The 27,710-nt window shown below is 39.5% G+C and overlaps 1 protein-coding gene across 1 annotated transcript in view; it reads left to right on the top strand.

Moving 5' to 3' along the window:
- LOC139737329 (dynein axonemal heavy chain 5-like) overlaps positions 1 to 27,710 on the top strand; it is a 99,702-nt gene that overhangs the window by 17,788 nt on the left and 54,204 nt on the right. Inside the window, exons 20-45 of the mRNA XM_071648002.1 lie at positions 1,244 to 1,371; positions 2,022 to 2,189; positions 2,997 to 3,134; positions 3,860 to 4,083; positions 5,894 to 5,980; positions 9,380 to 9,531; positions 9,912 to 10,054; positions 10,728 to 10,932; positions 11,367 to 11,623; positions 12,542 to 12,736; positions 13,446 to 13,532; positions 14,339 to 14,403; positions 15,367 to 15,570; positions 16,142 to 16,292; positions 16,911 to 17,025; positions 17,612 to 17,710; positions 18,446 to 18,696; positions 19,862 to 20,107; positions 20,691 to 20,843; positions 21,522 to 21,635; positions 22,101 to 22,267; positions 22,573 to 22,759; positions 23,864 to 23,971; positions 24,859 to 24,998; positions 25,565 to 25,696; positions 26,903 to 27,104. Coding sequence (XP_071504103.1) covers positions 1,244 to 1,371; positions 2,022 to 2,189; positions 2,997 to 3,134; positions 3,860 to 4,083; positions 5,894 to 5,980; positions 9,380 to 9,531; positions 9,912 to 10,054; positions 10,728 to 10,932; positions 11,367 to 11,623; positions 12,542 to 12,736; positions 13,446 to 13,532; positions 14,339 to 14,403; positions 15,367 to 15,570; positions 16,142 to 16,292; positions 16,911 to 17,025; positions 17,612 to 17,710; positions 18,446 to 18,696; positions 19,862 to 20,107; positions 20,691 to 20,843; positions 21,522 to 21,635; positions 22,101 to 22,267; positions 22,573 to 22,759; positions 23,864 to 23,971; positions 24,859 to 24,998; positions 25,565 to 25,696; positions 26,903 to 27,104 — 4,118 coding nt within the window. The remainder of the gene's footprint in view (positions 1 to 1,243; positions 1,372 to 2,021; positions 2,190 to 2,996; positions 3,135 to 3,859; positions 4,084 to 5,893; positions 5,981 to 9,379; positions 9,532 to 9,911; positions 10,055 to 10,727; positions 10,933 to 11,366; positions 11,624 to 12,541; positions 12,737 to 13,445; positions 13,533 to 14,338; positions 14,404 to 15,366; positions 15,571 to 16,141; positions 16,293 to 16,910; positions 17,026 to 17,611; positions 17,711 to 18,445; positions 18,697 to 19,861; positions 20,108 to 20,690; positions 20,844 to 21,521; positions 21,636 to 22,100; positions 22,268 to 22,572; positions 22,760 to 23,863; positions 23,972 to 24,858; positions 24,999 to 25,564; positions 25,697 to 26,902; positions 27,105 to 27,710) is intronic.

Genomic DNA, 27,710 nt, shown 5'->3' with positions numbered 1-27,710 from the left:
GCCACGATTATGATACCAAAGGCTTATCATTCTCAGAGTTTTTATCCCATGTTCAGAGATGCCAACTGTTACTTTTAGACAGTATGTTGCACTGATTAGACTTTGTTTATTTGTTTGTTGTTGTTGTTTTTTTGGCCAAAAACACAACACGTGTTATGGAACATAATGTCCAGATTGTGCCCAAATGTTCTAAAATTGTATTAGTATAGTTATGTGTCTTTTGCAGGAGAGGTGAAAATACTGTTTTTCCACCAAAATGTATGCCTTTTCACCCCTCAGAATTCTGTGAAGCCATTTACAAGTTGGCATCTCTGTATAATATCAGGGCACCAGTTTCTCACAGTGATTGTGGAGAATGGTCAAACCACCATCATATTGGCAGTGCCAATGGAAACCTTTCTCTTCCCTTCAAAACTTTAACAAGTATAATCTGATTGATGAAAACTGAGCGACAGTTTGAATTTGTGGGTTGACATGGATTAAGGAATTATGAGGCTGTCTTTGTGAATGTATACTGTATAGAATTGTGATCTCTGGAACCAGAATGAGCCTCCTTCAGTGTAAGCACTACCTATTCTCCCAGAGGGGCCAGCCATTATTGTTATCCTTTGTGTAGCTGGGTATTTACATGTACATGCCTAGATCCAGAGATTCCAAGTCTCAATTTGTCGCAAGTTTGAGCCTATAATTTCCTCAGATCAACTGTAATCAAATGATATATTATACTGGTTTAATACTGTAAGAATGCAGACCAACAGTAGTAGAACAGTTAGAGTCCAGTCTAATTGCTATTGGTAAATAGTTCCACATCAACTGTTGTATACTGCGTAGACTGCTCCCTTTGATATTTTTGAGCACAAAACAATTTCAATAAAACTCTTGTCAAGTGTAGATTTTAGAATCCGTTAATGTAGACATCAACACCGGTGAATGCTGTTTTTTTGTTGTTGTTCAAGTTCAGGAAATAGATGTAAAGTTTAGGTGATACAAAGCCGCCAGTATGAAGTTTTATGTGTCTGACAGTTTTGATGCTTATACTTCTTGGAATTTCACTTGTGGTCTTGGCACCAAACACAGTAGATTTTGTTTTCTGTCACAGAAATTTTTGTGTCATGATATAGATATTAAGACTGGTAAATTGTACTTTTTTTTTGTCATGGATGAAACAGATTTGCACCACCAGCAAAAGGTTTGTATCCAGTCATCTTACACCAGCCATATCTTTCTGTCTCACTTTGTGTAGATGGAATCTATGAACCATATGTCACCATCTTGGAAGAGCGCCATCACTACGGCAACGAGTTCTTTGGCGGACAGTCTCCGCTGGTTTTGACTCCCATCACTGAACGATGCTTCCTCACCATGGCCCTGGTGAGCCTACTTTTGTCCTTGAAATGGGTCAAAATAATTCCTACAGGGAAATGCTATTAAGACGAGAATGCCAGGACTGCAGATTTTTACCTTGTGTACTTTTACTTTACACTGTGTATCAATTTTTTATTTCTCTCCATTAAAAAAAAATTAATTCAGATGGAATCTTAAGAGGAAGTAGCTGCTCCTTGACCCATATGTTACCAGCAATACTGTATTGGAGGTTATTGGGTTGGTGTTTCTAATTTTAAGGTTTGCCATTTTATTTGTGTATTGATGACTGCCAATAAAGAAAAATCAAATTAGACTCGTGTCAAATTGTAAGAACAAAACAAATTCATAGCTGATTTGAAATCACAACAGCAGCTTGTAGTATAATATCTTTTTACAATCAATCAATTTTGTACAGAAGATTTAAGGAGGTTTAGCATTCTGTGAGAGAGAAACAAATATTACGAAGTGAAAGTGAAGAGTAGGTCAATCCTGAAATTAGACCACTCCAACCCCCCCCCCCCCCCCCCGATATGTATGAAAGTGCTCTTACTACCTAATGAACAAGGTTACGTTTTGTATTTGGTATGGAGTTGTTAAACAAGAAGCTTCCAATTTCATGGAGCCATATAACAAGTCACTACTCTTTTTGCTGGCAGTGTATGAGTCAGATGCGGGGCAGTGCCTTGACCGGAGGGACAGGAGTGGGCAAGACCGAGACGGTCAAGGGGTTGGCCTTCTTCCTCGGACGGTACCTGGCCCTGTTTGGCTGCTCCCCGCACTCGGATCCCACAGCGTTTGGCAAGATAGTCCAGGGACTTGCAATGGTAGGTGCAGCAAATTCTAAAGACAAGTTACTAGTTTGTCACTAATGTGTGAAAAATTGTTTTTTAAGTGACAGTTGATATATAACTTTCATATACTGTAGGAGTTTAAAATGTGTTTAGAGATTGATTATAAATGGCCTTACAGCCTTATTATTATATTTCTTTCATGTACAAGAATGATCATCTACACTTTGATGATCACATGTATTCCAGTAATTAGTCAACCACTTACTTTAATCAATAAATGAAATAGTGTATCATTTTGAAAGTAGTCATTCATTCATTCATACATTCAACATATTAATCAGTCAGTCATTCTATCAATCAGTGAGTTAGTCAGTATATGGTGTGTCGTCACATTACCAGTTTAAAGTCAGAGATCATGAAAGAAAGAAAGATGCTCATAAAGCTGACTTTGTAATATAACCTTTTCAGTATTGTAACTTTTAATTCTCTATTGTTTTGCAAATATTTTCCTTGCAGTGAAATAGGCCAATTACATATCGATTCAAAGCTTCACGTCGGGCAAATTTACTTCTGCCAAAAACCACAAAATTAATTTCCTGACATTATATGGCTTTTGATGATGTATCACATGTATGGGTTTGTTTTCCCATCAAGTTCTTCTGTGAGGACTTATCTTGAATAAGACACACCAAAACATACACACTGCTCAAAATTTCAGCCATCAAGAGCTTGACAATTTCCAGTAGATAGATAAACTGCAGTGTAGGGACTTTGGAGCCTGCACTCTGATATTTTTCCCCTGCATCATTCATTTGACTCTCTCTCTCCATCTATCTCCAGGATGGCAGCTGGGGTTGTTTCGATGAGTTCCAGCTCCTTCACAAGGAAGCAGTTGCCATGGTGTTAGACCACGTCCATGCAGTCATCTCGGCTCTGCAGGCCAAGAAGAAGCACGCTGTCTTGGGAGACGGAGAGGAGGTGAGTTCAACATGAGGAAATTATTTCACAAGTCTAAACACTTATGCTCTGCCCAGTGATGACAACAATATAGAGAAAATAGAAAGAGAATTCAACATATTTTCATTTTTCTAGCACAGGGAAAGAGCATCTGGCTTACGTCTGTCAGAAAATAGGGGAAAAATATTACCCTCAAAGGCACATAGACCCAGTGCATATGGCATATGGCATATGGAATGCGTGTGTGGGGGCGGAAGGCGCAAGTTTCCTACAGACACCTCTGCTATCGACTCCTCTTTAGCACTTACTACGCTTAGACCCATTTCTACAAGTCCGCATTCAACTAAGCCACCGGTGTATGTGCCTTTGACATATGTCAGAAAAAAGTGGAGGGAATGTGTGCTTTTCATAAAAAAGATGAAATTTCCTGGAATTCCTGGTATATTGTGTTTGTGTTGTTGACCTGCAGTGGTGTCATGAACTGTTGTACAGTAGTTTTCTCATTCAGCGATGGTGGCACCTAGTTTTGTAAACTTCTGAATGGGTTGTCCAACTTTTCTCAGACTTCTCCGATGTGTTCTGCTAATATTGCTACATTTACTTTCCATCCACACATATGTAAATATATTGTTTTCATTCCCCTTTAAAGCTTTCAGTCCTAGCAGCAATGTGTTTCCATAGAATGACATTGGGATTTAAAGCGGGTGGTCCTGGGAGAGTTAATTGGTCGATGTTCCATTCCACAGATCACGCTCGGCGGGAACATAGCGCTCTTCATCACTGTCAACAACGAGAGCGGGATGCACCGTGGCATCCCGACCGACATTAAGCTCCTCTTCCGTACCGTCTCCCTGGTCGTGCCCGACATGTCCCTCATCCTCAAGGCTCGCTGCGCGGCGTACGGCTTCCGCTCCCCGAAGATCCTGGCCGACCGCCTCAAGATGGTCGTCCAGCAGTGCAAAGATCAGCTGTGAGTTCCGTCAACACCCCCATCCTCTCATTGCATATCTCTCTTTCTATTTTTTTTTTTTTCATCTTCTTTCCTGTTCCAATCATGCTTGGACTTTGTTTGTCCCGGTAATCTTCTGCAGATCATTTTATTTTCTTGTAGATCTTCTAATGCCTAGTCTTAGATTTTGTCCACCCATCAGTTTTTCCTGTTTCCTGTTGGTATATGATGACAGATATTCCCCTTAAATCTAATATTCATGGTAGGCAGACAATGCCAATCAAGTGATCCTTGCATCAAGACAGTTCACGATGTCATTTACACTGATAGGTTTCTGGTGCTTTTGATCTTGTACAAATGTAGGGAGAAGATTGTTTAGGAAGATACACTTGTGAACACCCACAACCAATAAACTTTTTAGCTCTTGTGTAATGGAAAGAGGAAAACAAAAATATTGGAAAAAAGAAGATTAGTTTCACATGACTTTCCCACCTCCATACACATGAACCTTTAAAACAAAAAATTGCATACCTGTCTAAATTGTCAAGTTAGTCATAAAGCAGGGTAATTAAAGAGCACATTGACACTCATATATCAGTATCATATCTTGTCACATGCAGTCAGCTGGTGATAAATGTGCTTTAAATGATATTTTCATACTTCCATTTTTAAAGTGTAATAGAAACAAATCCAGAAGTTCCCATGCCTCAATGCAAATATTTCCTTCAAATTCTTAATCATACTATATACATGTATGCCAATAATAAAGATTAACACAAACATTACCATTATACCCTGTACAAGGTCTTTTTCCCCCACACAGTTAATCTTCTGTTAAATATCTATTCAATTCATTTGCATGCCCACTTGTAGATCTAACATAATGGAAAGTGATGATAACTCTAAATTATAGACTGTCAGAAGCCTTTGTTTCATCTTATAACTTTTTGAAGTACTGTAGAGGTAGTTTTAAAGATACAGTCATCGATACAAGAATCTTTCATTGATGGTAATGTTAATGCTCTTTTTACCTCCATTTCTTCCTCCAATTCTCGAATTTCTGTTCTTCCTGTTAAACTCGACTGACATCAACACCAATCGGCTATGAACTATTATTCAAAATCTATTCATCACAATGCTGTGATGTTATCGCACAAAATCTCTTGCCAAATCTCTATTCTTTATCTGCATTGAGTGGATGACTTGTACTGGATGTTCGTTGATAAACTATAAATTTTATCTTTTGTTTTTCCATACTTTTTTTTTAAATCCTACATTCCCTTCTCATTCCTCGTATTTGCATAAATTGCCACTCAAAACCTTGCTTTAATGTATCTGCCGTACATTTTCTGTCACACTGTTCCGTCGTTCTCCCCCTGGTCGGAATATCCTTGTTATGTGGTACTCTCATCCTGGCAAATATTTGCTCAATAAAATGTACCATCTGTGACTTGCTGATGTCATCTATCAAATGATGTGCATCTGTATTCTCCTTTCATCTTTGTTCTATTCGATGTATTTTTCCTCATAAAAAAACAAAACAAAACAAAACAAAAAACTCAATATTTTGCATCAACCATTCTTTCACAAAACATTGGGATGCCCCACCCATTTGTACAAATGCATCATTCTTTCGTTTACTCATTTGCACTGCACTTCCATGTTTTCTTTCTTGCTGAACTCTTATCACTTCTCCTTACAACAACCATCCCCATACCTTGCCCCTCGTATTCCGGTCCTTTTACCCCTCCCCCACCCCCTTTATTCATGCACTGCACCCCTCCATCTCCTTCATTGTACCCCTCCCTCTACCCCTCCATCTCCCCCACAGGAGCCCAGGAGATACGGAACTGTTTAACCTGAAAACCATGGTGACGGTTTTGTTGCATGCCGTCTCCACCTGGCGAGATGTGGAAGGGTAAAGACTGTTTGACTCTTTGGCCTTGTTGTGCGCTGCACGGCACAGCTTGCCTGAGTAACAGCTAGGAAACGGATTTTCTGAAAACCTGTAACCATTGTATTACCCACAGAAATTCTCCCTGGTTTTTGGTGCATTGATGAACACAGTTAATACCCAAAAACATGTAACCCATGGGGTCGCACGCATATTATTCCCATATTTTTGGTGCATTAACACAACTCAATTTAATTATCGGCTGATTTGGTGGATGCACAACTTATAAATGCAGTGCTAGGATCTTATCTTGTTGATAAATTTTACCAAGCATTGACACTTTAAAGTAAAATAGCCCAAGTGCACTTTGATACTTAAAAATTGGATCAGTTAACAATCTGTTCAGTAAACACAGGCCTTAACCCAGGTACTGTGATTGTTGTACTGTGTCAATACGTGACAGAAAGTTTAGCTCTCCTGCACATAGCTTACTCGTTATTGTGTATGCAGTTGTGACTCCACCAAATTCAAGAGCTCATCTCACAAAAGCACCAAAATGCAGACGTGCTGTACAGAGCACTGTTGCATCTCTCTCACATACTAACACAGTCTGCTTTGACATAATTAAGAACTATTAGCCACATGTAAACCAGGACATTAAGTCCCTTTTGATGATGTAGGTAAAACTAAACAGAGATCATGTTCAAGATGGTTTGAATGTAGTTTGGAAGTGGAAGAGTTTTTTGTCAGAGCACTGTGTTAAAAGTCCTTGTCGTGATACTGACAGTTATTGAAGATTGTTGGTTGTACTCTCATGCAGCGTGGATGTTGAGTCTGTTAAAGTGTTGGCATTTTCTGCCTTGAAGGTGATGATAAACACCCAAGCTAAATTTATAATTCATATTCTAGCTCCAGGACTGCTTATTACTTCTATGGGAGGTTATCCACAGTTTTGTGTTTTAATCCAATATTTTCCATTGTATGCCAGTATGAATTCTGCATCAAAGTTTTGACGATACCTCAAGAAAAGGAACACTGAGGCAGTTGGCACTAAGGTTAAATCTACAAGCAAGTCAACATTGCAGGCTTTTCCCCCTTCCCTTTGTGCTTGAATCTGAAATTTGATTTCATTCCAAGGGCAACATCTAATAGTGTTCTGCATTTTGATTTTGAGAAATTGCATTCGAAAAACCTGATATGATTATGCAAGTTTGCATACTGATGTTTGTCGTGACACTGGTTAATTGTTCAGGATTTGGTGTGGTTTCTGCTTGATATATGAAAGTTTGATAGAGCATCAAGTCTGTTACATTTGTTTGGTGCTACAATGACCCCTGTTTTTTAATCTTCTTCCTTTTTTGACAGTAATTTGAAGTGATGTTTACAACTTACAACTGATGTTGCTCCTCTGAAATGTGCATACTTAAAAAAAAAAACAAATCTTTTCAAAAATATCTAGTATGATATTTGGTAAGATGCGGTACATGATGTTCTTTGTGTACTTGCATACATCATCTTTTGAAGTGATTTTGTTGAAATATTATGTTGTTGTCCATTTTGAAAGATGATTGCAAAAGAAGAAAAAAAATGCACAATTTGTTGCATCTTGTAATCACATTTTACGCTTTGCTGCTATGCACTATTCCCTCGCTGGGATTTTCAAAACTATCCCTTTCAGAAATCAAGAACAAAAGCTGCCTTCTGACTTCTATCACTAAACATATTCCTTCTATCAAATTCTTGCTTTTGCTTTCTTCTCATATGCTTGGCGTTATCAGTATAGATTTCTTTACTTCTACAGATATGCAGCTATCGTTCAGCTTTTCTGCAGCCTGAAATCTTGCATTCACCCTGTCATGTAGACAAAGGTTTTATCGAACAAAAATATGCTGAAACTTTGTTGAAAAAGAGTTCTGAAATGATGAATGATATGAACTCAGCACTATTTAAACGGATCCTGCAGTGAGTCTGAGTTGTAGGAGAAGTTGTATACTGAAATTGATTTAATTTATTTTATTCTACACTGTAAATACAATTTCTTTCTAAACAAGTCAAGATTTTCCCTTATTTTTCTCACTAAATACATATGAATACTGTATTAAGAGTCCATTTGAACTGGTTTTATTCTAAAGAAAATATATACCGATATGTTGAGTATGATAGGGCTTTGTTGTTTTTAACTGGACTGTTACTTGTCCTGCTTGTGAAATGATTGGTAATGCTTCTAACTTCTATCATGTGAAAGACTGCACAAAATCTTGATTCAAACAGAATATGAAAAGAGATTAAAATGAATAGTAGGTAATTGTCAGTGGCTGGCCATGCTTTTACCTTATCAGAACGAAAAGATTCCTAAGACAAAAAGAAAAATGAAACAGACATTAAATACTTTATTCCTGACATCCTTGTGTTGATTAGCCATGTATTGTGTATAGATATTTAGGGAATAAGTCTTATAACTAGAGCAAATTTCATGCTGAATCTGAAATGCCTTTGAATGAGATATTTAGTGAGTAGGTTGCTATTGCATTTGCTAACAATTGGAGGGCTTTGAATCAGGCATGTGCAAGATGTCAGTTTCTTTCACACTGTGTGTCACAAAATGTTATGGAGTGATGATTTGATGCACCAGCTGGTTTGACAGAAAACACCAAGGGTGATTATATCACTTGGGTCTTGAGCACAGGTTGCCTGGTATAACCCGCGAGTATTTCAACATAATCATACCCTTGGCTTTAATGTCCATGCCGTGATGCACTGTAGAGATTAATGTAAGACCCTTGTCTGTGTAGATACAACTTATAGGAAACGCCAGCAAATTTAGTTTTTATTTAAGTGTGTGACTTCTTCGTGTGTTCAACTCTCAAACAACATTTGTTTGACCAAAGTGTTTTTCTGTTAAACATCTATTGCAGCACGAAATGCTCAAATATTTCTTCCAAGGCATGCTAATAATGAATTAGAGGTAGAAGATTAATACAAGTTTAATTCACCCATGCTTGTAAGTACAATACAAAAAATGTCCATTCCAGTCAGAATGAAACAATACTCTGATTATTAGCCATTTGATAGATGCCAGATTGCCCCCTCTTTTAGCATGTTAAGATGCAAATGCTGCTCAAGTTTTGTTGCTACTTTGTCAAGTTTCGTAGGGAGCCTCCAGTTGCCTAAATTTGAAAATGTTGCTGTATTTTCTTTTATCCATTCCAAAGTGAAATTGAACCTCGATGAATTGCTGCTATTCTTTCCATATAAGTTGCTGTTAATCTGAATATACTGTATCTTCCATTAAGATGAAATGCAACTAGAAGAAACATAGAAAAGTTGACATAAAAAGTAGTATTTCTAGAATCATACTCTTCAGCAAGCCGTATCTCTCCTTCCCGTCGTCCCCCTCCCCTGCCGCTCTGGCATGGCACACAGGTCCAAGGAGTACCACCAGCTGTTCAGCATCGGCTCCATTGCCACCACTGTCATGTTTGCCAACATGGGGCGCAAGCTGACCAAGGAGGAGCGACTGGAGCTGTCCCGTGCCAGCAGTCAGGGCTCCCTCGTACAGCCCGGCAGCTCCATGCGTGAGTTTTTTTCCAGATGTACCAACTGTTACTTCTTTACCAATATTTTGTACTGTTTTTTTTTTTTGTTTTTTTTTTAGTTTTGGCCCAAAAAAAAAAATTCTGGAGGTTTCATGGAATGCATCCTACCCAATCATATCTCTACACATGTCTACTGCAGTCAGTGCATTGTGTCGACAAAAACGTTTGTGTGCATTTTAGTTTTGCAAATCTTGGCTCCTCGTGGAATATACAAAAGTTTCATGCTCGCAAAAATTTCAGGTTTTTCAATATGTCATTAGTGATTTATGGCACCGTCACTTGATGATAGTAGTAAAGTGCCAGTCTGTGTTGGTGCACACCTCAATGATCATCCTTGATCGTCCATCCCATCCCCACAGCTTCGGCTGCCATGCTAAAGACCGTGGAGAAGCAGCCCAGGAAACCGGGGGGCACCAACCCCATGACGCCCGCAGCCAAGGCCGAACACGCTGTGGTGGCCCAGGCCCTCCAGGATATCGTTGGGCCCAGACTCAAGCCTGATGTGAGTTGAAATTGTATAGAGTAGTTCACTCTGCTGATTTTGTACTGATAAAGTCAACCACAGAGACAGGTGATGTATGAGGCTGCATCCTCTAAACACCATTTCACCGCAATCAAATAACGGTCTTCCGTTTTACAAAAATGAGGATGGACTCACAAAGTAAAAGACGAGTATTAGTATACTTGTTAAAATATTTCTTTCCACCCGTTACTGGGACAACATCTCTCCAAATACTTAATAGCTGTTCTGAAAGGCAGTATTTTGTAGTATTGTCAGGGTTGTTAAATTATTACAATGAGTTTTGATTATCAGGAGAACTATGATTGTACGACAAAGAAGGCTTCCAAGCTGATAGCACTTAGCATCAGCAAAGGCAACGTATGGCATGAAGATTTTGTTTTCGTTGGCCGTCTTGCTTTGCTCTAACATTAACATCGTAAAGCATAGGCAGGTTTTGTACCCTTGTAGTCATCAAGTACGATGTGATATTTTGTTGATTTCCTTGATTAAACTATCTGAATATCAGCTATTGAACATTAGTAAAAGGAAAGCCTTTTTTTTTTGTCTAAAGCCACAAAACAAGGATAGATCCCATCATTGGTATGTTTACTGTAACTGTGTCTAAAGAATGACTAATTTTCTTCCACTTTGACTTTTCTTTGTTGTTGTACAGGCTCTGTACTTGTTCAACAATGTCATCAAAGATGTGTTCTCCAGCGTGGGTGACCCGCCCACGCCCCATTCCAGCCGCGCCCGCCGCAACAAGCTGAGCGTGGAGAACATGGTGGTGGACAAGGCCCAGGAGAACGGCCTGGTGGCCTCGCCCAACTGGGTCACCAAGGTCATGCAGCTCTTTGCTGTCTCACAGGTCAACCATGGTGAGTTCAAGGGTCATCATACATAATAAAGATAATTGCATAAACGATGTTTGATGATGACTTACAAAAAAAAACCAAAGTGTTGTACACACTGTTCAAATTCCCAGACATGTATAGCGTTTCATATCTCATCTCTGGAGAGTTTCTATCCTGATCGTTTGTTTGTTTGTTTTTCTAGAAGTTGATATGTTCAGTATGTGTACCTTTCCGTTTTCAACACTACACAGTGACGCCAGATATTCTAATGATATACAAACCAGTAAGATAAGTAGGGTTACAGAGTTATTCTACATTTAAAAGTCTAAAGGCAAATTTTTAAATAGATCTGCTGTTAACAAAACAACCCATCCACACTCACAAGAGGCTTTACTCATAAACTGCTGACTCTCGTTTGTAAAACTCAACCTTACAAATCCTTCAACCCCCCTTTGCAGGTGTGATCGTGGCTGGTGGCCCGGGAACGGGAAAATCCACCTGCATCCAGATCCTGGTGGAGGCACTGTCGGCAGTGAACCCGGCCCAGTCCCGCCAGTCCCGCAGCAGCGTCTCCAGCATCACGTCCATCAGCCACAAGCTGCAGCGCATCAGCCCACTGGTGGTCGACGACCTCGCCCTTATGTTCGGCTATCTCAACCAGAACCACGACTGGACGGACGGTGTCTTCACCAACATCTGGCGCAAGGCCAACAGGGTGAGTGTCCTGGAGTTATACTTTTCTTTCAGTTTAGTTTACTTTCATATTTCTCGAAAAATGAAGAATAGGTGTACATTGTGGTAACACAAAATGTGTAACATGCATGAAAAGACCCAACATTTTTAAGTCTCACAAAAGAAATATATAGTTAGAGTCATACATTAACAATCAAATGCTAATGTTGTATATGTAATAGAGCAGAGAGAGAGAGAGACATCGGGGAAACCTACACGTAGCTGACGCTAAAGATTTTGCTATGTCCTTGTAGGAAATTGGATTGTATACAATCTACATTACATTGTATATGAGAATTTGAGGTCAGTCACAGTATCTCTAATTTCTTTTGTAACTCTCATAGTTTGTTAGACATGGAGAGACTAGATTCTCCATTTGTTACTTTACTTTGTGTTTCTTCATGTGTGGGGAAGTAGAGTCGGAGCATTTGCTTGACATGTTGCATATTCATTGGCTCGAAGAGTCAAAGAAATTAAACATATTGAAGAAAATATTTGCCAGGTTATAAATTATGAACATATTTGTGTGTGATAGGTTTAAATTGGCAACAAATTTAGTAGACATATATGTGCCCATTTATCAGTAGCAATGAGAGTTGTTTAGTTTAAATGGCATTGTTTGTGCTAAACTTGTACTTGTCTGGATGTGTTGTTAAGTTGACTGTTGCCTGAAAAGTGTTTCTTTTTTCTTTATTTCTTAACTTCTTTCAATTATGAAAAAAAAAATCACCATGACAGATATGGTAATTCCACCAAATGGCAGAACACTGTGGCGTAATAGTGCATTATGGTAAAGAAGAATCAAGGTATATTGAAAACCACTGAAGGTCCAACATTTTCATTTGGACAATTTCAATGATTTGTCGTATCACTCAAAAAACAACAACAATTTCTTATACAGAATGTGAGCACCACGTGGCTGTGCTTGGATGGCCCCCTGACCCCGAGCTGGACGGACAACTTCAATACAGTGCTGGACAGTGACCGCGTGCTCCACCTACGAAATGGCGACCGCCTCTTCCTCGCCGACAACGTCAAGCTCCTCTTTGAGACGGACAGCCTGGACACAGCCTCTCCCGCCTCTGTTGCCCGAACAGTGCGTAACTTAGTTCATCTTATGTGGACATGTCCAAAAGCTTTGATCCATAGAGGCCTCGAAGTGATATGCTTTAGTGAAGGCAGCACTGGGAAGCACATTTGTGTATACTATGAGATGAAGTGACCTTATCGTTTTGTTTAATCCCCTTTGAGCTTGTATTTGATGATATGGATGCTTTTTATGCAACTTTGGGTTGAGGTCCGTACTGGAAAGTAAATTTATATAGATTTTAGGGCCAAGTAATATGAAGGATTGTGTGGGATAAGTATTTGTATTGTCTGAAATGATTGTTTTCATTAGAAGATAGACATTTGAAAATAAATAAAGAAAAAAAAAACCTCTTTGACAAGACAACTTGAATATGACCTTAATCTGTAAAACCAAGTTTTTTTGGCAAATGTTGAAATGATCATTTCAGTATACAATGTAAACCAGTTAAAGGGCCCCTTCATCTTTGGTAGATGTTAAAACACTAGCTCTGCAGAGATCATTTTTCTCAAATGTGGTTTCCTGTTTACCCTAACACTGTGATGCTGTATAGTAGAATCTTCATATTCTTTCAGTATTACTAGTGCATGTGTGCATGCGTGTGTGTTTGTTTGTGTTTGCTATAAATCAGAAGTACATGTAGTTAAAAAAATAATCAACAACACACAGGCATCATGTCTGTCTGTTTACTGTTCTTGACACATTTCATTCCCCCTAGGGTATTGTGTACTTGGATCGAGAAGTCCTGGGATGGAGGCCAGTAGCCCAGGCCTGGCTGGAGAATCGCAACCAACAGGAAGTTCATGTGAGTAATACTGATGCTCACTTCCCCTGACTGGCTCACATCTGTTCTGTAAAGACATACATGTAGATAGGTAGATAGATAGATAGATAGATACACCTGTAGATAGATAAAAAGATAGATAGATATGTTATTATGGGATAGTAAAGGTAGTTGGCTTAATACAACACATACGACATAAAATTGTGTATGATTTATGGTCACAACTTTTAGTGCTGTAACTTTTTAGACATCTTGTAGCACTATATATCGTCTGTTGAGAATGATAAGGGCGTTAAGTTGTCACTAAACCCATAGTGTTTGAGACAACTTGAAACCCTTCTCATTCTCAACAGACGATTAAAGTCAGCAACAGAAAACTTGAATTCCTGACAGAAAAAAAAAATGCAACTGAAGAAACAAAACGTTATGCCTAATTTCTGTGAATGAGGCAGAATTCAGCTGTTATTGGCTCTCCAAAATATGTAGCACACAAAGTGATTAACATTTCTATATGATGGATAGCATTAACCAAAGCAACGCTAATTTCAACTGAGGTGATATTTTCTGAGAGTTCATTCTTTAGCTGCTCTCAAGGAATCTTGTGTGGGCCAAATGTGTAAGTGCTGAATAGTTTTAAGCGGCAAAAACACAATTGCTTGTCAAATGACTATTGAATCCTGGGGTACATGTAGTTTAATATGGCTGGATCTCAGTCAAAACTTACCTGTTTTAATTTTTGCACACCATATTTGGTTTGATTTAAAATCAATGCTAGAAAGCTCGATCACTCTTACTTGACACCAGTTTTCTCTTCCTTTGTTCAACAGTGTCTGCAGAAAGCCTTCAACAAGATCATGGATGCTGTTGTCAACTTTGTCCTGTTTGAAACCAAGTAAGTGTAAAATCACTGAAAATGCTTTGTGTGGCAAAATACGAATAAACTCAGAGTGTGGAATAAGAGAAATACTTTCTTTGTAGGCACATGTAGCCATGGTTTGATGCTCAGTGTAAATTGTACTATAGTTCGGCCAGTCCTTTTGTGAATGATTCTACATACTTGAGTGAAATGAACCGAAAAGTTATGTGCTGATATGAATATGAGCATGTGTATGTGTTTTTTTTTTCTTTGAGGGGGGAGGGGATTAAGGATATGATTGACATCTCCTTCAATCATAGATTGTTCTTACCAGCCTGCTGCCTCAATATATGTCGGCTCATTAACTAAATACTGCTGAGACTGAAGTGGACACAACCACAACCACCACCACCACCACCACAACCACAACCACCACAACAACAACAACAACAACAACAACAACAACAACAACAACAACAACAACAACAACAACAACAACAACAACAACAACAACAACAACAACAACAACAACAACAACAACAACAACAACAACAACAACAACAACAACAACAACAACAACAACAACAACAACAACAACAACAACAACAACAACAACTCTTCATGCCAATAACGTCATCCATATTATCTTATGTCAGGACTCTGGACAATGAGACTTTGAAGTTAGCACGTTAAGCTGTTGAGGACAAGCAGATTTTGCTACAAACAGGGATACTCTCATCACTAGTCGTCAACAAGATAAGGCCTATCCTGGCCTCTCTTTCTCCATGTTAAATGAAAATGATAGTAATCATTGCTGTTTAGCATATGATATTTTTCTCACTTTTTGGGGGGCACCATGCCTTTAGCTAGCATGAAAGAAGGAGTTACCTTCTCCTTGCTGTGGCCCATGTGGCCCATTTGAGATTTCTCCAAATGGGGATTGCTTAAAATATTGTGTTATCTCTCACCCTTTGCTTCCCCCTCCCTCCCCCGTGACAGGCCCCTGGCCAACATGACTGAGATTGGCACCTTCAAGGCCTGCCTGGGCCTGCTGGAGTCCATGCTGAACGAGCACATTGAGATCGGCGGGGAGCTCCACATCGAACGCCTCTTCCTCTTCTGCCTCATCTGGACCTTTGGCGGGCTCCTTGAGGGCTCGGACAGGAAGAACTTCAGCGACCTGCTACGCACCCTGACCTCTTCGTAAGACAGTCATTTCTTTTGGCAAAATTACCTTCAGTCTTCAAGGGAGATGATGAATAATATCACTACACACAATTTTCTGAGCAGTGTTTTTAACACCACATTTGTTCACAAATGATAAAAGTAGAGCAAGGGAAACACTTTTTCCAGCGTTTTGCAAACTTGCAAGTGTTCATTGACCACTCAGAATGATAAAACTCAGTGCTTCGTTGTACTATAATATTTTCGCAAGTATGTAAGATAATATCGCCATAGTCTAAAAAGCACAACACTTCAGCTCTGTCTATGTGTTATAGAAAACAAAGGCATCAAAGTCTGAGCACACATACATCTATAGTTGCCCATCGAAAAAGAAAGTCCAATCAATTGCAAAACAGTCTGAACAACTTCAAAACTTTCCATATCGTCACACTGTCTTAACTTTTGTACTGTATATATACTATGATTTTCAGGTAATAACTCACTGATTTAGTAGTGTTAATCAAGCAAAGAAGTATAGTCACAAATTGTTCTCAAATATCGTGTTGTCTTGTACTTGTGATCCCACCTCCTCCACCCTCCCCTCATTCAGACTGCCTGACTACGACCACGACATCTCCGTCTTCGACTACTATGTAGACGAGTCGGGTGAGTGGGACCCCTGGGTGAGCAAGGTGCCCGATGTGGCCTACACGGACACCAGGGACCTGCTGGGAGAAATACTGGTGGACACTGTAGACACGGTGAGTGCTGGGACCCTGGCAAGGTGCTTGGTCATCGTTGTGGCTGAATGTAGCGTGTGTAGAAAATATGAGCCAGATTGAACAGAAATGGATTTTTTTATTATACGGTGTATTAAGAGCAAGTTATTCCAAGGTCCTTTTTTTTAGTGAACATCTTCTGGAGAGGTGACTTACTTTTTTCCTCTAAAACTTGTCAGTGTTTGTTTTCTTTCCTTTTTTAATGCCTGTTCCAAGAAGGTTGCTACAGGCATTATTTTAATTTCTATGTCTAACTAACCCAAAAGATGTCATGAAGAAGTCAGCAAGTTAAAGAACTACATGTACTTACACAACAATACTTTCTGAGAGTGAAGGTAGAGAAACCTTTCTAGAAAGAATGTAACTCTAACATAAAAGATAAAACAAATGTACAGACGGCAGAGGCACACACCTCTTTTTTTAAACAATTTACCTGCTCTTCCATTTATGCATCTCATGTTGAGTTTCTATCACAGATATCCCAATTGATTGAACCGGCACCTAAAATATAATTGCCTTGTTAAGTCTTTGTGGCCATCAAAGTACTTTAAAAGGCATGTGTTCATGACCTCTCACTTCTTTACCCCCCACCCCCTTTAGATCCGGACGAGGGTAATCCTTGAATTCGCCAACCTCACAAACATGCATGTCATGCTGCTGGGACCACCGGGATGTGGAAAGACGGCCATGATTAACGACTTCATCAACACACTGGGTAGATATCTCCACTCTGAGCCAATGGCAAGAAGTACAATTCCAAACATATGATTTCCCAATTTGCAGGTTGACACGGTTGTCATGGCTACAAAGTAGGGCAATGGCCGTAATACTTTGAGTCATAGTCAAAGTCAAAGTCATAGTCATAGTCAAAGTTTTGTGTGAAGAGGGTCCCCTCAAGGGTTGAGCTGCGCCCAAATGCCTCTTATCTTTCAGGTGTAAGAAGAGAGCAACAGTGGATAAATATTATGTGAAGACATACGTAACTGCAATACCTCAACCTTTGGGGCCAATGAAAAAAAAAAAGGTTTGCTCAGTAATAGTCATGGAACAGTACATTGTATGTATGGGTGATGGTTGAAAAGACTTCATAAAGTGGCATATGATATGTATACTAGATTACAGAATATATATTATGTCCATGTGATCATTGAGACTCAAAAGATTGATTGTAGTGGTGGCAGGGATTTCTTTACACCGTCCCTTCCTCTGTGCTACAGATGATATGTTCAGATTCAGCAGTGTGTGTAGTGAGATAATCCCACACTGTGTCTCCTCTGTGACCATTCCTTTTCTATGTGCAGACCCTGGCAGCCAGATAACCAAGAGACTGGTGTTCTCAGGAGCCTCCACTGCCTCACAGCTTCAGCAGTTCATTGAAGCCAACATACACCACAGACAAGGTGAGAGAAAAAGGATCACCAGTCTCTGTAGTTTTACAGGAGCAGTATGGACACAGAGAAGAATAGATATTGGAGTTTTGTATTTGCTTTTTCATTTATAGGCAAGTGTGTAGAACTTTTACTCAGATAGATGCAAGTGGGGATGATATTGTGAGCTCATAGAAAAGTTCATTGCTGTGTCATGCACATTTCAATTATCAGATCCTGTCCTCCTTTTATACATTTGCATATGCTAAGAAACATGACATGTTCATATGATGCGAAGCAAATCAAACAAAAAAGAAGTACTGTAAAAGTTGAAATTTTTACAATGTTGAAATTTTCATGCATTTTGAGGGACATGAACTAGCATGAAAGTAAAGGCAGACAAATTGTTTACTTGTTATATGTAATATATTCAATTTTTTGATCGCAAGAGAGACATATTTTAGGAACATAAACTGTCACGTTATTTGAATAGTGTTTGCTGTTCATGTAGTGTAAGTAAATTTACTTTCATAATGCGAAACAGTTTTCTTTTACTGTAGTACAGGTATATGCTGCCAAAGCCCTTAACTGCTGTAGCAGCAGTGAGCTGTTTTAAGTGTGCACTTAATTGCCGTGACCATGCGCAAAATTAAAATTGAAATACTCTATGCAAAATTCATCTTGCCTGGCCATATGCAAAATATTGGTTGTGCGAAAATTTCTGCTCCTGTATTACGTTTCATTCTTTATCATATGCACTCCTTTCAGGGTTTGTGTATGGCGCCCGTGACAACAAGAGACTCCAGCTCTTCGTGGACGACATCAACCTACCGCCATGCGACGAACACGGCGTCCAGCGCAGCAACGAGCTCCTGCGCCAGCTGGTGGACGAGCGGGTCCTGGTCACCCTGCAGAAACCATTTGAGTGGCGGACCATTGAGGACCTGGTCCTATTGTCAGCCTGCACCATGAATACGTACCCCAGTGTCACCAGCAGAAAGATCCCTGACAGACTGTTGGTGAGTTGTTGTGTCTCTTCTCAATATATATGTTCGTGGGTGTTTGGAATTATTGAAAGGCAAAACATAGTTCTCATACACTTGCAGATTGAAACCGTTTAATTTTAATCTTAAATGGAGACATATGCAGACAGAAATGTGTGAAATAACGCTGTGATGACACAATTTCAATTTTGTCATGACGAAAATGCGAATTTCAAATGTATGAGCAGAAAAAGGTGTGCCAGGAGTAGTGCAACCTCAGAGCATACCCGATCGTGGTTGCTATGTGATGCTTTAATATATTCGATTACATCGATTGCAGTATATCAAACCATAGTACCATCCATCACGCAATATAAGGTTGAATTGTATGGCGCAGCTTGTTTGATTCAATAGTACTGCTAGGGTACGATTTGATCATCACATACCAGTAATGTTCTACCAACCCACTGCTGAATGGGGAGGGTGCTTCAGGAGAATAAAGTTGTGTGCTACGATCGAAATTGTTGAGTACTATTGATCTCAAAATATTATTTTAGCAAATGGCATCAGCCAGACAGGTTTCTTGGTAGACCATTTCTATTGATTGCAAGCAAAGTTCAAATGGTGGAAGATGGATTTTGGGCCCTCCTGGGAACTATGTTTTAAGCTCTAAAGTGCCCACTAAGGAAGCACTCACATGCTCATGGGCGAGCTTCCATAGGACAGACAGCTTGAAGTACCCTCCCTAGGACTCGGCAATGAGGCTAAAGTGTCTAACATTGCTCACGGGTACAACCACTGCTGCCTGGGGACTGGAACCTCAGTTAAGAGTCTGTCATGACATTTGCTCATGCAACAATTGCTCCCATGAAATATCTGCATGTTAAGCCAAACATATATTCTACCCACTAGTATAACCCTTACCCTAATCGCCCCCAATTACCCCCAATTGTCGCAGGAGCGAATATCATTATCACCATTATCCACTGAGCCACAACAACTCCTCACACAAACCTATGTCTTAATCAAGGAGAAACTTTCGGAAGTGCCTATCAGCTTTGGGCTGTTTTGTTTTGTTTTGTTTTGTTTCATTGTATGACTTTGATTCTCCTTGCTGCAGTTAAAATGGCGTCTGTTCGTATTTTAAGAGTGTAATACAAGATACACTGTATTACAAATGATCCATCTCGTTTTCTTCCAGCGTCACTTCGTGACAATCCACCTCCCAGAGCCCAAGGACACTGCCCTGAGCAGCATCGTGGACGCCGTGCTGGACGGCAACATGACCAAGCACAACGGTCAGTCCCTGGCCCAGGAGCTGCAGGACGGCATCGTCAACGCCTCCTGCAAGCTGCTGACCACAGTCCAGAAGGTGCTGCGCCCCACCCCCATGGTGGGCCGCCACCATTACATGTTCACCCTGCGTGACCTTTCCAAGGCTTTCCAGGTGAGAAAGGGTCAGGTGTGACTTGTGCAACTTTATCTCTCCCTCTCTCTCTCTCTTTCTTTCCCTATCACTGCATAATGTTTGAGATTAATGACTTTTGTTTTCATAAGCGTGTAATTAGATCTGCGTGACTGGACTTCCTTGTAAAAATTACGGAGAAAGCACACTTTTATCATACTACCTTGATGAATCAAAATATTAATTGATTTTTTGATCCAGCCTATAAATGTTATAGAGGAATCAAGTGAAAGAGAAGACCTATTGTGAAAGAGTAAAAGCTCCAAAAATTAGTTTATCATGGCTATGAGGATTTATGTATGCTCCTAACATTAAGAATCTTATCAATACGCATCAGTTCAGTCATTGTGTAATTGTAATCCCAAGCGCAAAAAAAAAAATATGATTGAGATTTTACAGTACATCTGGCATGATGAACAGTGAATGTTCAACCTGTTGAGAAAAAATGTAGAATAATGATGTCATATCAAAATTTTACTCTTCTGTCTATTTCAAATTCTATGAAATGAAAATTAAGATATGATTAAAATAAAGATTGATTTGAAATTAATTCTCCAACTTGTAGTGCCTGATGAGACTGTCAGAGGAAGCCAGGGGTGAGATCAACATGGTGTCATCGCTATGGCGACACGAGGTCAGCCGCATCATGCGTGACCGTCTGTGCCGCACCTCGGACATCAACTGGTTCGACCGCAACCTGGAGGAGATCTGCAAAACAGTGAGTCAGATTATTTCTGTCAAATTGGAGGATACTTTGAGGGAATATTTCACGTCAAATATTTACCAAGGGCTGCTGAATATTCTCAGATGTTGTCTTTATGCATGTGTGTGTGTGTGTGTGTGTGTGTTTGAGTGTATGTGTATGATACTGTACAAAGGGTTAATGGATACTTCAAAACATTGTGTAAATGCATGTGTGGGTTTTTTTTTTTCAGAGCCTTGTTTTCAATCTTGATGACGTACTCAAATCCTGCATATGACGTGTCATAATTAGGAAATGTCTAAAGGAAGACCTTACAATTCTAGACTGCAGTAGAGTATGGATTATCACACTATTGGAAACATGCGCCAAGTTTTTGAAACAGTAGTTCAAAGCTATTTTCCTTGTGATTTGGATTGAATATGTTCTGTGAGATTCAAATGCTGATCTGTGGGACAGCAGTATCTATACATGCACTTTACCTTCAGACTATCTGATTTACCGTTGCCATGTACGGCTGTAAAACTGCACTCAAGTGTGTATTTGTTCATGCTTCCATGACTAAGACATGGTTTATGTCCTCCAAATTCATGATAAAACATGATTTGCATCATACCGTAGTATAATTTCTGTCAATGTTAGAATTGTCTGTCTCATACTGCTTTTTGTTTCTGTTGTTTTAAATAATAATGATAGGATTTGCCAAAGTCGGAGGAAGAGGAGAGCTTCTATGAACACTTTGTGACTTTTCCTATCGAGCACCGTGGTTACCAAAGGCCAGTCACTTCTGTGTCGCAGAAGACTGTCAGAGTAAGTTTATTTCATCCTTAATATCATCTCAGCTCAGATGAATCTGTCTATTTTCACACAAAGTACTGTTAAAGTGAACACTTCTGTGCAATTGATTTTGTGATGGGCCACTTTCAGTGAACTTCTCTTCTTTTTTGATATATTCTTTGTGATATATCAGAAAAGAGTATGTTTGGAAAAAATGTAACATATCTAAAAATGTTCATGGAAAAATTTTTGTGATAGCACGATTTGCACAAAATTCTTGAAAACCATCACAAGGCAAAATATCCCACATTTACAGCAAGAGGTGGCAAGTGGAAAGAATAGGGAATAATGTTTCTAGTAGACTGGTCATAAAAAAAGAAAGAATTAGTGCTCTCAATTCATTCACCTTGTGAGCAAGGAGTCTTTCAGATCTGTGCTTTCCCACTGAGTACTAACTCTCTGACGCTCTGTAAAAATTCTCCCGGACCACACCCCCAGGTCGCTCTGCAGCCAGTGGAGAACTTAGACCAGGTCCACAAGTGCATCCTGTCCCACCTGACGAGGTACAACGAAGAGTTTGGCAACGTCACCCTCAACATCATGCTGTCAGATGACGTCATTTACCACGTCATCCGTATGCACCGTGTGCTCAGTTTCCACCACTGGTGAGTAATTGTATGTTATCTGATGTTAGACAAAATTGATATAGTAACAAAAAGACCTGCTGAAAGCTGCTTATCCAATAGTGGCAAGCCAATTGAGTAAAAAAAAAGAAAAAAAAATTCCCAAATTGACATTGAACATAGCTATGCACCCTTTGTTATTTGTTTTCTTATTGCCTCATAACTTTGCCATTTGTGTCACATTATTGTTATTACATGTGTTATCATTTCTATGTATCACGATATAAATGAAGAAAAGTGTCTTAAAACAAGCACATAAATCCTACCCCATCCCTCCCCCTCTCCAGTGGTAGCATGCTGCTTGTTGGGGCCATCGGCAGTCACCTGACCACCCTGGTCAACCTGGCCCTCCATGTGGCTGACATGCCCATCCACCCCATGGACACCTCGCGCAGCAACACCTTCTTTGATGGTCTCCGCTCCGCCGTCCGGCTGTCCGGCACCGAGGGCAAGATGCTGACCCTCATGTTCACGGTGAGTAGGCCCTTCATTTCTTCTGCAAAATTTCCCTTCTTTCTCTTTCTCTGGGACTTCCCCCATCATTGTAACATACCTCATGGAGCAATGGAAGAATGCATTTCTTGACCCTTTCAGAATGACAAGCTTCTACATGTATGTCAAGCTTTTACAAAAGCTGAACTATTTGCACTCATACTGTACGAGCTGAAATTTTCGCAAATTGCTACATGGAGGACATTTTCGCATGTTGTTAATTTCGCGGTTGCGAGGGTCTAACTGAACTTAGCTATTCGCGCGTTGTTATTTTCGCGATTCAAAGGCGATTTGCGAAATTCGCGAAAATAAAACCACTCTGCTGTCAGAGCCGAGTTGACTGGCTGCTCTAGAAGCTTGCATCTATTGTTATGTAACATCCTCTTATTGTGGATGTGGATAGATAGATAACAACTGACTCCATCATAATTGTAGTTTTTGTTAAAACTGTGTAGCCTACCAGGCAACATCATATCAAATTGAGCTTTGATTCATCTCAGATTCTACATGTAGCTATTCAAATATCCCAATGAAATTGTTCTGTGCCTTTGGGAAGCATTGCATGGATAGTATCATCCACAAAAGATTCAAAGACATATTATAAAAATTTGATGATTAGGCTGTGGTTGTTTTGTTTGCAGTTTTGGAAGGCAAGTGTATGCAGTGTCGGGTGAAACAGATGCAGCAAAGTTGTGACTGTACACAGATTAGCTCCACCTGCTCTTCACTTTCTAATCCCCTCCCCCCCCCCACCCCCTTCCCTTTCAGCTTATGATAATTCAGTATTGGAGATGGGCCACTAAAGACCAGTTTAAAGAGATGGAATCTTCCCATGCATGATTTTGTCATGCATGATATGAATCTGTTGGTCTTTGTGAAGAATCTATTAAAAAATGTTAATATGGATCATGATGTTTTTGTTTTCTTTGTAAAATATATGTAATATGTATCAAGGAGGATAACTGAACTCAAAAGTGTTTTTAACTTATAACAATAAAACAAACAGTGAAGTTCTCTTAACAAATGAATCAAATCTACAATTTTGTATTTACCTATCAAATTTCTCTCTTTTTTTTTCCCCTCCAGGGCCAGGATCTGAAAGAGGATGTCTACCTGGATGCTATAAATAGTATCCTGATTTGTGGGGAATACCCTCCTCTCTTCTCCAATGATGAGCTGGATGGTCTCCTACAGGTGATTGATGACAAGAATGCTTCAATATTTTCCTCTGATGTAATCTTGAGTGAGAGGGGCCACATATTGTTCCAGGCCTTTACCTCAAACTAATACCCTCTGAAGAATCATACTTATAGAGTTTCTGTAGACTGTGTTGAGCTTTTGTAGCCATGGAATACATTTTTCAATTCACTAATGGTCACACCACCTGTTGTAGAGGGTCAATAGAGACTTTTATGAGGTCCTCCCATACATGCAGCTTGTCAATGATCCCCCAAACGGTATTGCTGTTAAAGTGGAAATTTTGACATTCTGGAGATTTTTGGCACATTCCACGTGACATAAAACCAGCACAAAAATATTAAAGCACACAAATAATACCAGAAGGGTATTACTATTGTGGAAATCTTGTGCACATTCCTCGCAACATGAAACTACCGCAAAGATAAATACACACAAATATTTTGTCTGTAATTTGTAATAATATCGTATCACTTTGATTTCATAGAATCAAAAACATACAAACATTTTTCACCCGACTGAGTGTGAAAATTTCCATTTTTACAGTGCTCCGAATACGATCAAGTTCATATTATGATGTAGATAGTCCTGGGCCCCGTTTCATGAAACTTGCTATCAATGACAACTGCCACTTTTCTATGACAGATTTGCTCTTAGCCAATCAGATGCAAGGATTTCAGTAGCTTGTCACAACTATCACAGCTTGTTAGTGATAACAAGTTTTATGAAACGGAGCCCTGATTTCTTTAACCTCATTGTGATGTTGAGCTTTTGTTTTTCATCCTGCCTGAAGTGATTCTCAAAAAAGTTTTTGACTGGTTCATGTAGGACTGTATTCATTGTAGCTTCAAGACTGAACAGTGGTTATAAATTTCTTCCCCCAGGCACTGACTCCGGCCATGAAGAGGCACTTCCCCAATGTCATCGTGGATCCAATGAAGTTCTTTGTGTCAAGGGTCAAGACTAATTTGCATATCATCCTGTGCCTGCCGCCGACGCACAAGCTGTTGAAAATTGCTCCGAGGTCAGTTGAAGTATTTCTTTGCCGGGGCTGGAAAATGTTACTAGAGCTAGACAGTCATGTGAATGAACACTTCAGCAAAGTTCTGCCAAGAGAGCTGGGGGAAGTTTGTCAGCTGAAAAAAAAAAATGACAGTGATATTCAATGTAATGCACAATATGTCACATGTTATTTACAGTTCTGAGTAGTTACTACATGACAGAAAGGATTCCTGTGTTAAAAACAAACATATGAACAAACAAACAAACATTGGGCACTAACAGACAGTTTTGTTTGTGTGACCACAGGTATGATATTGACAAGTTATACATATGATGTAAACTAACACGTAATGTACAACATGAAACCAATAGAGTTAATTGAGCAGTGCTAGAATGACTCTAGTGGTTTATGATTACAACAACAGCAACAAACAAAAACAAAAACACTAATCAGTAAAATTTCTGATTGGACCATTACATTGACATTGTTGATCACTTCTCTGTATAGAATGTTTTTGCATTATGTATCTGACAAACATGGAGAGTGGAAAGTAAAGGTAACATCAAACATTCTCCTTCTATACTCAGTCAATACCCTGGTCTGCTGAGTGGGATGCAGATGAATTGGATCTGTGACTGGTCGCAGAGCGCCCTCACAGGTGAAGCGGGGTACTACATCATGAAGCACTACGTTGCCATCGACAGCTCCATTGAGATGAGGTGAGTTTGGTCTTGTTGAGATGCTCAAAATATTTCTCCTGTGAATACAAACAGAGATAAACTACAGCCAACTCTTTCCTTCCACTAGACCAGAAGAGAATGGGTTTTGCATATTATGTATACAGCATACATATTCAGCAAGTCTAATATTTTGCAAATCAAGACTTGCCACAAATTTTGTGAGTTGTTGAATTCGTGATTGTGGAGCAAAGCAGTGGATGGAGGAACCTATATCATTCAGTCATTTTCAGGAAGAAGTGTACACATCCATTTATACTGTAGTCGTCCCAAGACTGAGGCCCTCTGAACTGATTATCATGCACCTTGTTCATGGACTGTGTACCGAGTCACATTCATGTTGGAAACAGACTTAATATTTTCTCATGTTGTTAAATTTGTTAATAGCACCCAGCTTGCAGAATTTGTGAAAATAAAAACTCTGTGAAATATATGGTGTATTCAGTATACGATCAAGAAGGTTATATAAGTATCTTTGCCAATGTTCATTGCAACAAATTCATGGCCTGCTCAGATACTTTGATTGTCATTTGAGTTCTCTTTTTGAAGATTGATATTTAGCTCTCATTGCAGTATTAGAGGTAAATTCTCTGTATATGCAGCAAATTGGGGAAGTGCTGCATTTGAGTTTAGATGTTTCGCTCCTTTGTCACTTCATGTCTGACGGAAAAAATTGTAATGTTTTTTTAGGCTGCTTTGTGCATAAGCGTACCTTTTAAGATATTGTTAATCTTTCCATTTGTGGGCTTTACTTACTACAGCACATGTGATATAACCCCAACTCCCCTACTACTGGCATGATTGAAATTGGGCATAATTTCTTGTTTTTCTTTTGTTCTCAAGTACATGTATGGATAAGAAAAACGGTCTCAATATTTTTGTTCTTTGTGGAGTTGCTAATGTAGTAGGTCAAACAAAGAGGTTTTAAATGATGCAACTTCCCATAACTGGTAATATCTAATTAAATTCTTGGAGCTATAGCACAAGATCAGAGTTGATGATTTTTTTTTCTAAATCAGAATGGCATTTGCTCTTGGAGGTAATTATCACCCTTTTACTTCCCTGATGGTGCTAAGATTTTGAATCTTCATTAAAAAAAATACATAAAAAGAATAAATACATGCATATGAAATTTACCCATTTCCTTTCCTCCCCCCCCCCCCCCCCCACCAACAATTTGCCCCACAGAGAGAACCTGGTATCCTGCCTGTCCAACATCCACAGCTTCATCCTGCGGGACTGCAACCAGATTCCCTGGGCGGGCAGCGTGGAGGAGAAGGTCAAGCTGACCACCCTCAAGCTGCACGGCAAGAAGGAGCTGGTCAAGGTGCAGACGCAAAAAGTGGACAACCTGCCCTACACCAAGCTGACCATGAAGGAGCGCATCAAGGTACGGCTTTATGTGAACGTCGCACTGTGACATAGGGAACCCATGTGGAAGAATATACTGTATATTAGACATTTTGATGATATTCAGCAATTGGTAATCCACCTAGTGGAGCTCCTATGAGCTCCCATGTGTTTCATTGTGGCATTTATTATGTTATATGAGCTCCCATGTGGTTACATTTTTTTCCCTCTATGAGCTCCCCTATGGAGACATTTATCAGTATGAGCTTCCTTGTGGAGACATTTGTTATTAGTACATGTTTAGATAATAATAATTTTTTGATCTATCTGTTTATAAAATCGCTTGATTTGATATCAGTACTGTGTGGAGAAAATCTTTTTCAATTGGGCGCCATTCATATTTTGTTTTCCCATAAACAACAACAATCCGACCATCATATCATTCTTTGTTTCATATGATCATATCATTCTTTGTGTGCCACATTTCGAGTGAGTTTGCTCACTACGTTTTTTTGATTGAAGTAGAAAAGTGAACAAGCTGAACAAAGAAACAAACAAACAAACATTTGTTTCTATGGAAACATCTCTCATCTTTCCCTTTCTCAATCTCTCTCACCCCCTTCCTCCTCCCTCCTCCTTCCTCCCT

Source organism: Diadema antillarum, unplaced genomic scaffold, assembly GCF_040938485.1.
Source record: "Diadema antillarum isolate AM-2024a unplaced genomic scaffold, OU_Dant_1.0 seq00000689_RagTag, whole genome shotgun sequence".
In the NCBI taxonomy this organism is placed as follows: Eukaryota; Metazoa; Echinodermata; class Echinoidea; order Diadematoida; family Diadematidae; genus Diadema; species Diadema antillarum.
This window is presented reverse-complemented; position numbering and strand designations above follow the sequence as displayed.